The 10,620-nt window shown below is 35.4% G+C and overlaps 1 protein-coding gene across 1 annotated transcript; it reads right to left on the reverse strand.

Annotated features, from left to right (window-relative positions):
- Positions 1 to 1,438: 1,438 nt before the first annotated feature.
- Positions 1,439 to 10,275, reverse strand: LOC140801735 (protein JOKA2). Its single transcript, XM_073157003.1, has 7 exons — positions 9,868 to 10,275; positions 3,371 to 4,605; positions 3,162 to 3,261; positions 2,824 to 3,060; positions 2,580 to 2,729; positions 1,976 to 2,488; positions 1,439 to 1,871 (listed from the first exon to the last, which is right to left on the reverse strand). The coding sequence occupies exons 1-7, from the start codon at positions 9,934 to 9,936 to the stop codon at positions 1,770 to 1,772; spliced, it is 2,406 nt and encodes an 801-aa protein (XP_073013104.1). The 5' UTR covers positions 9,937 to 10,275; the 3' UTR covers positions 1,439 to 1,769.
- Between the last annotated feature and the right edge of the window lie 345 nt (positions 10,276 to 10,620).

Here is a 10,620-nt window from a genome sequence, read left to right on the forward strand (position 1 = left end):
ATCCACGACCGTTTTTCAAAGCATTGCAATCCAGTCACATTACACCAATAAAATATTTGAAAGTTAATACCATGAAATGCCCAACCACCAACTACCAACTACAAGTGACCAACTCGTTCAATAGATAACTATTTGAAAGATGTAGGCCATTCTAAAGGACCACTTCTATATCATCTATATATGGGGGTCATTTTGCTTCGATCCATCCGACAATATCTCAAATACCTTTATTTATTAAATTTTTATTATGTTTTTCACTCATAAATGATCACGTACAAGGATATGAGCAGCTAGATAATAAGTTTACTTTTATATTTTAGAGCAAAAAAGAGAGAAATTTCAGTTATCAAAATACCATTACTTTCTCGACGAATGTTTTAGTCTTTTTAGTTTTTCTATCTATGAGGTCAAAATAGGTACATTGAACAGGGTAATAGTTCAGATAGTCTAAAGTACAAGTATTCCTTTATTTTATTTAATATAATTTAATATATATACTTATGCATAAAATTACTTTGTATCAAACTATTTTTTATATTTATGACTAAAAATAAAACAGTAGACTTTTCATCTAAAAAGTTTGCTTAAATTATCAAAATTATGTTGTCAATTACAGACTGCTGATGCCCATTCTCTTCAACTGCCATATCCCACAAAAACCTTGGATGCTTGGACTTAACCCATCTCACATGAACTAAAAACTTCTCTTTTGGTCCTCCGGTCTTCCCAACAATCAGCGGGTTTATTCAGTGCGAGAAGAAAAGCAACGATTGAAGTGGCGAAAACTATTCATCCTAACAGAAGTTCTCGAAGGGAAAAAAAATTAGGGTTTAATATATTTTACCGCTTCTACTTATGTCTAAAATTATTTATTTTTTATATTTAATTTTTTTTTAAACTAATCCCTATACTTACGACTAAATTGAAATAGTCAGTTTTTCTGTCAAAGTTAAATAGAGCATGCCCAAATAATCAAAATGACTCCGTTGTGTTTATTAGGTAAATAGATGAATTTTTTATCTAATTTTTTTAACCCCATAATTGACTTATTTTTAGATATTATAAGTATTATTTTTCGTAAAAAATTATGTTTAATAAAATTTATTATATAGTTGGCACAATCTAAAAGTAAGAAAAGAAAGTATGTGCATATTTTTTAAAAAAAATAACCTTATAAGAGGGGAATAATATTGTTATCCATAAAAATTTAAAAATAAACGAAATTCAACCCACCATTTAATTTTTAAAATTCTCTGAAAGAGCTCCGTTAATTTAAATAGAATAGTTAACAGTGTCATTTTAGTTATAAATATAAAAACTAATGTAGAACCTTTTTAAATCACGAGAAGTAATTTAGACATAAGTATGGAGTGGTAAAATATATATAACTCAAAAAAATTAATATATCATATGATGCAACTGTACTGAAACAATCTAGTACTGTGAAGTTCTTTTGTATATACAATAAGAGCTGCATTACTGCCACAAAATACAGAATTGAGCAAACCACATCAATCCAAACAACATAACGAAATACACAGACCGCAATGACAATATACAGCTTGAAGTCTTGATGCCTTTTAACTAACCTAATGAAAAGCTTTGACAAGTAAAGAGATTGCTACACAATGTTCTATTTATAGAAGTATTAGTACGCATACATAATTGTCTTGCAGTACCACATGATACGAGAGGGAAATATAACGCTGTTATCCTCTCCTTATTGACCTCTAAATATATACAGGCTTGTATGTTTAACCATACATATACTACTCCGCCTTCTCTCCAGCAATAAGATCCAGCACAACTCGCTTGATGCTCCCACCATATTTCACCAGCAGTTTCTTGTTCTTCTCCTTATCATAGAAACCCTGCAGCCACATCAATACAAGAAAAATTCATAATGATCCCAAAAGAAAACCCAGACGAAGTTTGTGGTGATGGTAAGCAGAAGCAATGCATATGACTAGATTACCATTTCCTGCAGCTCCGCAAGAAGTGGACCCCATTCAGCAAAGCCACAGAGATCATCAACAGACTGCTCCAAGTTATAATCATTTAGCCTGAGAATCTCCTTGTTCAATTCAATCTGCTTAAAGCCCATCTCCTCGAGCTCCTTGAGCAGTGTATCCTCCACAAGGTTGCCATCACCAGCTGCTTCAGGTGTTGGCACAGAAGCAACTGGAAAATCAGTAGATGAGGATGGTGGGAATTCAATAATAGGATATAGTACTGATTGAACTGTAGGCATGGGCTGTATATTCTCTTCGTGGACAGAAGGCTTCAGGATATTTCTTGGGGAGTCATCAACCAAAGGCTTAACCAATTCCTCTGAAGTGTTAACTATACTAGGTTCTGGATAAAAATCATCCAAAGGATCAGCGTTTACATCTATTGTCCTCGTTCCGTTCTGTGCACTGCTTACTGGAGGCAGGTTCAAGTTCGGAACAGATCTGACGCCATCACTAGAAGAACATGGCTGGTCCACCTGCTCTCGCATCAAAAAGTAAAAGGATCATGATCATAAATAAACTAATGATATCTAGTAATACAGGAAAACTGTGTGGAAGAATAGGGACCTGAATAAAAACCCAAACTCTTTGACCAAATTTCTGCCCAGAAGGTGATGCCAATTTCCAATAAGAAATATACCTACCAGGCCTTGATGGAGCCATAAAATCAACAGCAATATCTATCTCCTCATTCACAGGGAAGCCACTCACCGGAATCTGTTGTGGTAAAAGAAACAAAATTTCCAGGTATAAAGCAAGTTAACCGTAGAATAAAACCAACAAACTGTCATAAAACATGTTATCTACACACCTCCAACTGAATGGAGTGCTGACTTGCAAATTCATCCCCGCCAATCCAGACAAGTTGTGTACCATAAGGCCATTGGGCAGTACCATTGTTACGCATCCTCCAAATCTTGGTAAAGAGAGTAGAAGGGGCCATCAGACTCCCATCTAGGATGGTCACATCTTGAATGAACCGGCTTTCTAGTTTTTCTCGCTTAGGTCTCATCCCACAACCATGGGATGGAGAACGATATCTTAGACACTGGAATTAAGAAGAGATCAGAATGTAACATAAACATTTCTATTACAAAACCAGATAGACAAACAAGAAGCTCAGCATCCCAGATTTTGAATGTCCTTCACCTTTCTGTTGGAAGAGGAAGAAAATCTGTCTATCCTGGTATAATCAGCTTCATTACCCACTTGCGAAAAACAAATGCTACATAAATCATAGTTTTCTTTCCTGCGAAGAGCCAAAAGTGAATTAATATCAGAGTGCCTCAGAAAGCTTGACTAAGTGCAATTTTAGAGCCTCAATCAAAAGTAAAACAAATGAAACTGAAGCACCATACACAATAGACTTGTAGCGTGACCCCACGATTGGATGCATTCCACAACCATCACATCTAATCCCTCTATGGAAAGTTCGGAGCATGTCTTCACAGTAGGCACCAGAAATCCTGTGCGGCCCAATGGAGAAATTCCCACCTAGAAAAGGAACTTTAGGTGATGGTGCATTGTTTGCCATGAAAGAGTTACGAGAAATAAAAGCCTGATTCGGTATCAAAGAAGCTGTGCCCGTTGGCAGTTGAATATGTTTATCATTTCTTTCATTTCCCGTTATGTCAGCAACTCCATACATAAAACTTGGAGCAAGAAAACTCCCTGATGCCTCGGTCTGAAAATTTCGATCCATGAATGGATCAGCAGGAGGAGAAGAGAAAAGAGTGGCAGATGTGACAGATTTCCCATAAACATGAGCATCCCTAGTTTCCTTATGCTCCACATTAGTGTTGTTTGTCCAGCCGGGAGATAATAAATCATCAATATCAGGATACAATGATGCGCACGGATTTTGAGTAGCTTCAATATTAAGATCAACAGGAGTATTGACCATATCGCCCAGCATCATGTTATCAGTTACAGACTGCTTTTGCAGGTCTTCGGGAGCTTGGTGAGTGGATCCAATGCTTGGCACTTGCTCAGATATCGGGCATGGATTATTAGGAACTAGCTCATCATTAACATTCATATTCACTGGTTGTATCATTTGACCACTGGTCGAGCCAAATGAATCACCAGCCACAGAGTTGGGCATCCGACTATCGCTTGATATATTCAACTTACTGAGAGCATCCATAAGCTCAGAAAATGCTGGTGCAGCTGATGCTACTTTGGAAAACAAATCCTGAGAGAGATTTGAAACTGTACTACGAAATGGCTCTGGTAGAGATTTCAATGCATCATCAACAGATGAACTTATTTGCACAAGCTGATTTTCAGGATTAACTGACCTCACAGGAGTAGGATCTGCAGTTTGAGCTTCTAGTTCAAGCCCAGCATATTTCAACTGAATATTAATTCTAAGAGGGTTCAATTGCTGACAAACAGCAGCGTCACGCAAATCATCATCATCATCCAGTATGACAATGTCACCATCTTCATCAGTATAGGTAAGAGTAAGATCAGCATCTGATCTGAACTTAAAAGCATTAATAATTTTTGTTCTTAGTGTAGTCATGTTGTGATCCAAGCAATGGCCTTCCACATAAACATTAAACCGCTTAAGAATGTCACCATATTTTACCTAGAAAAGAAAAAGAAAACAGAAATTAAGAGGAATTTCTCAAAAGGACAGATAAAATGTTAAAAGAACTAGATAAAGAAGTAAATTTCTGTTGATAACAGATCCATTAGACACACTGAGGCAATAAAAAGGCAGTAATATAGTTTCGTGAGTGGAAAGGAACAGGTTTCATTTCCCACTGTCCGATGATAACTTTTTTTTTTTGAAAGACAAAAGAAACTGTCCAAAGATGTATTACCCACATAGATTCATTTACTAAGCTACAAAAACAGGCCCAATATGCAAAGAAAATCGGCATGAAAAGCCATTGCAGAATTAAACTGGAACAGTGTAGCTTAATAAATATATTTAAAAGAAATGAAAAGGACAAAACTGACATGAACAAGGAATGATATGTAAGTTCCTGAAAAGAGAACCAACAAGATAGAAAACTAATGTAAAATAGCTAATCATTGGTCGATGACTGGAGTTTCGCTAACAACTGCACCGACAGTGATCAACAAGGTTTACAGCCATAAATTACTACTACTTGAGAACACAACAGACAAGGATCACAAACTAAAAGAAACAATGTTGATTATGTGACGAGAGAAATCTTAGTGGAAAGTATAAAAGAATCCTCAACTTTCTCATAATAGGGTACTCTACTACGGAAATAGTGCGAAACTGAGTAAAGATTCTTAAATTTTAGAACTATCTAATTATTTATATTCACAAGAATGAGGCTATAGTCTCTAAAAAAATTTGAACCATGATAAGCTTAGTCACCTCCAGACAAGTATTGTTGGGAATCTTATCTTTAATAATAACAGGGAGTTGAAAGAATCTTCTATTGATCTTAGGAAATAAAGTTCTTCCACCAACACAAAAATTAAACCACCATGAATTGCTGACTACTTGAAAATCTACATTTTTCCAATAAAAAGGAATGATCAAGGGTTTTAAAGTCAGATCCTACACTGGATCAGTCGAGAAGTTGCAGGACTGGGAACAAAGGATCAGATCGAGGATTGTAAGATCCAAGAAGAAAAGGAAAATAGACCAAAATACATGCACTTAGAATACATTCCATTTTAGTTCCAAAGTTCTTCTCAAAATACATTAAATTCCTTTTCTTCTCTTCCCCTTTTGAAACGATCTGGAAGTAGATGTGACTAATTGTCCAAGGACTCAAATAAGAACAACCTCGACAATCTGTCAGACTGAATTAGGACATACATGACAGATTACAACTAAATGCAGAATACCAACAATACTAATTAATCACTCAATTCACTTAATCAAGATAATCAAACTAATCATACAGAAAATAGCATAGAAGTCCTATTTATCAATGTGCAGGACAAATAGGAATGCAAAGAGAATGATGGAGGGCGGCAAAACCGCAAATGGAACTTCAATTGACATCCTCAGCATTCAATCATGCACATGCAAAATTTGCAAGTGTGAAATTGCATTGCTTACTACGTAAAAGGCAAAATAAAGATTACAAAAAATGGGAGATTGACCGAAGAAATGTCCAATCACACCAATAGTATTTACGATAGTGATGCGAATCGAATTAGATCACATCACACCATGGGGGACATTGGGCTCAATGGATCGAGTCTATTTATTTTATCTGCTCATATAATTTATTTAGCATCATAATATGTTAGAATTTGTTTAATTAGCTATTCAATTCTGCTCAATTTCAGAAAAAAAAATCGAAAGATGAATATCTGACGTCCAAATATTATGAACTAGTTGGGTACTATCGTCATGATCTAGAACTTTCATATTCAACGTGTTTTTAGATTTGAACTCTATCTACAACGAAATAGAGAATTAATCCGAGAAAGATAAGGAGACAAGTTTAGTTAAGTCATAAGTCCTTTAAGGCAAATTCTACTTAAATCATATGAGCCCTTAAGACAAATCTTACTTAAGTCATGTAAGCCTTTAAAGCAAGTCTCATTAAGTTATATAAACTTTTAAGGTAAGTCCTAATTAAATTATATAAGTCTTTAAGGCAAATTTAAGTTCGAGTCAGTTTAGGATTAGCCTCTATATATATGTGAAGTACAATCCTAATTGAATTATGTATTTATAAAGGATTAATTGAACTTTGAATGTAATCAGAAAATTATCTTATGAGATATATGGAAGGACATATTTCAAATAGAGAGATATAGATTAAGAATTAGGCAACTTGGTATTAATAAAGTTATTTCGATTATTTTTTAATAATAATTCAACTCAATAATAATCCATTTATAGATGGGAGAAGACACTAAATTTATAACAAAAAAAATATAAACCAAACTATTATCTTTATCAGTGTGAAGTAAATTTGACAACCTTCTCTTTGAATGGAGAGCTAGGACTTTTCCGCCATTATAATATAAGATTGAAGGAAAAAAATTAAGGCAGACAAATTATTGATAGCAATTGAGCCTCATTTAATTTATAAAGAAAGCCAATTTTCGAATAGATTTTTTTTAATATTCCCAAAATGAGATATTTATTTTTCAGAAACAACTATTTTTATGTTCACTTGTATTTTGGGATAAGAGTGTAATAATTATATTTGATGTGATATAAAGTGAATAAAAAAATTGAAAAATATATTTTATTTTTTATTAAATTACCATATATACCCTTTGATTTGATATAAAATAGGTTAATGGGATAGATATGAAGGGCAAATTAGTAATTGGGTTAGTGTGTCGTATAAGATATAATTTTGATGAATAGTATTTATATTGAATTGGGTTATTATGATGTTTAACTGTTATTATGGAGAAAAAAGTTGTATTTAAAAAAAAGTTATTCATAAAGTGAACTGAGGCTTGAATTTTTGATTGAGAATACTATTCCATGTATCACAATCAAGATCGGGATCGGCCGTCTGAAAAAATGATACATATTGGCCATATCGGCAGCAAAACAATTTTTAAAATACAAAAATATTCTAAATTTGTTTGAAAAATAATAGTAAGATATAAATAAAAATTAATCATATATAAAGCCTAAAACTAAGCAATAAATACGATTTTTGCAATCTCTATCTTCCCCTTTTTCTACCACTCACTATCTCTCTCTCTCTCTCACAAATTAAAAGAAAATTTACGTTCTCTCCTATTAATTCTCTCTTTTCAAACTCTCTCTCCCACTAACTGTCTCTCTTATCAAACTCTCTCCCACACTAACTCTCTCTCCCATTAACTCTCTTTTATCAAACTCTCTCCCCACTATCTCTCTCTTATTAACTCTCTTCTTTAAAAGAAATTCTCTCCCCCATCCTCTCCCTCATCCTCTTCCTCACCCTCACCCTCACCCTCACCCTCACCCTCACCCTCACCCTCACCCTCATCGAATACCACCTCTCTCCCTTTCTAGCATAGTTTTTTATTTTTTATTTTTCTCCACGTCTCTCTGTCCCCTTTCTCCTCCCCTCTTCTTACCTCTCCCTCTTACCGCTGCAACCCATACTCTCTTCCTCCCTCTCTTTCCCTCTTTCTTCTTCTCTCTCTTACTCCTCCCTTTCCTCTCTCTCTCTTCCTCCCTATCTTTCCCTCTCTCCCCTCCACCGTAACCATCTCGAGATATGACCGATCCTGAATCAAAACGGATTAGGTACCAGCGGATCCAACTGATACTTGATCAAAACCACTAAATAGACTAATTTTGACTGGGGATCGGGATTGGTTACGATCGATCTCGATCCGTCTTGGCCAATCCCACTTTGGATCGGCCAAAACTATAATCCATGGAGAATACTCTTGATTCTATATATCAAGGAAGTCGAAGACAGACTATTGGATGATAGGCATAACGATTGATTGGATGAGTTACAAGGGAGACAAAGATGAGAGGAATTACTAGGACAATTTGTTCGACAGCTAGAGATAATAGCATTAGTGGTACTAGAGATACCCATGTTGATACGATGAAGAGATTCTCCCTTCTACATTTGACGAGTGATCGCATGATAATGTTAGATCAATCTACATATCATGCCATAGGGAGTAGAAATAGAAAAATTGAGAAGTTATATATATCAATGATGTGGTCATCATGAGAGTGTTTCTCCCAATGATTCACCTAGTTAGATTAACTTCGAAGGGTCATTATTAGTTTTGTTAATTATGCTAAGTGGCATAAATCATTTGATATGATTAGCATGATGGCATCACTCTCTAAATTACTTAAACAATAGTACTTCGCTCCTTGTGAGATGATGACATAGACATTTGTAGGCTCTAGCCTAAATTCAATGTGGTTAAGTGGCTTTTTCCGGTTTCCAATCTTTATATATGAATAATTTCTATTCCTTTTCTTTGTCATTTTTTCCAAAATGTTTACATTTATTAATTTCTAGACAAGCATTCTGCTTCACAAGTAAACCACTAAAACTGTCAGTGTTTTACTTCTCAGGTAAATCGCTACCATTATTAGCAGTTTTATACGCTGCGAATGAGGTCGCTTCCAACATATCATAAACTAACCTATATAGGCATAAATTTGAGAGAGAGTCTATTAATTAGGGTATTTAACTTTAAAAAGATGCTATTTTTGGTCAAAAAATTGTCAGCAGCATCAAACTTACTATATCTGATTTTCTTGAATTTTCAGAGCTTTCTTGATTTTTATTTTTTTTTAAATGACCAAATCTGGAAGAACACGAAAATCCAAACCCAAATCCTAAACCTAGTGAAATTCTGAAACATTCCATCTTTTTGGGATTGAAACTGAAACTAAACTTCAAATCATGCATAGAATCATTAGGAACAGCGGATAAATATCTATCATCTGCTTAGGGCGGATACCAGTGATCACCAGATTCAGATTAAACGCACCTTAGCAAACAAGTAATCCTACCCATTGAACTTAAATCAAGCGAGAGTATCACCCAATTCAGGCCACCAGACCCCCGATGTGATGCCATGGCAAGACAAATTGATACACAGACAATTTAATCCACATGAACAAAGCGTATAGAAATGCTATCAAAACATTAGTATAAAGTTTTACTAAGAAATAATCAGGATGATATCACAGACCCGAACCAAAAACAACATAACAACTGTAGAATATAGCCTAAATAATAAATATCCATAACTTACTATCAGGGGTACCGATCATATCAACTCCAAAAAATGGGAACGAAAAAAGGATCGTCTCTTCAGCCAACACAACAAACACAAAACAAAAAATCGAAATTGATACGTATAAGCCCAACAAAAACAGAATCAGATACGAGGAGGGGAAACATCGGACCTTAATCACCAAATTCCACGGGCTGACTTGGGGCTCCATCGCCGGAAAGGGAACCATCGGGCGAGCCATCTCTCACGCGAGCCGCCGACGGCGAAAACCCAACCCTAGGTGAGCAGCTAAAAAGTTCAGACACTAAAGGGGGAGCAAGCGATAGAAGAAGTACGGGGAGATCGAGGAAGGTGGAAGGAATCTAAGCTTCGATTCCACCGCGTAGCCGTAAGCCGGAGCGGAGATCGCGTGGTTGATTGACAGAGATCACGGCATCGCACGGCTCGTTGTCTCACTTCCACGTCCCTCTTATGGACTTCGTGAGCGTTCCTTAGGTGCCAAGAAAACTTGGACGAGGAGTAATACTGTGGATTATTACGGATATTTTTATTAGTTTAATGTAGCGAGGGATGGTCTCACTATGCCACGTGTAATATTGGGTGTTAATTGCACCTACGATCGCATTTGTATTTCAAAGATCAAAATAGAAACAGTTTAAAATGGCCAACTTAGTGAAATGATAAAAAAAATAAAAAATAAAAAAGAACAACTGTGCTCCTCCATCAACCCCGGAAATTTTCACTCTTGGGACTTTACCCTTTTAAAACGATTACAATGAGATAGCTTAACTCATTCTTAGTCTAATTTTTTTCAACATTATCGCGTGCTATGCTTTTAAGTATGAATATTTAGAGATTATTGCATAAGGAGAATCTATGGCATTCCGATAAAACAACAATTAATAGGAGGTATTTATGAAGCAAC

Source organism: Typha latifolia, chromosome 15 (genome assembly GCF_019914945.1).
Source record: "Typha latifolia isolate L0001 chromosome 15, TyphaL0001v2, whole genome shotgun sequence".
In the NCBI taxonomy this organism is placed as follows: Eukaryota; Viridiplantae; Streptophyta; class Magnoliopsida; order Poales; family Typhaceae; genus Typha; species Typha latifolia.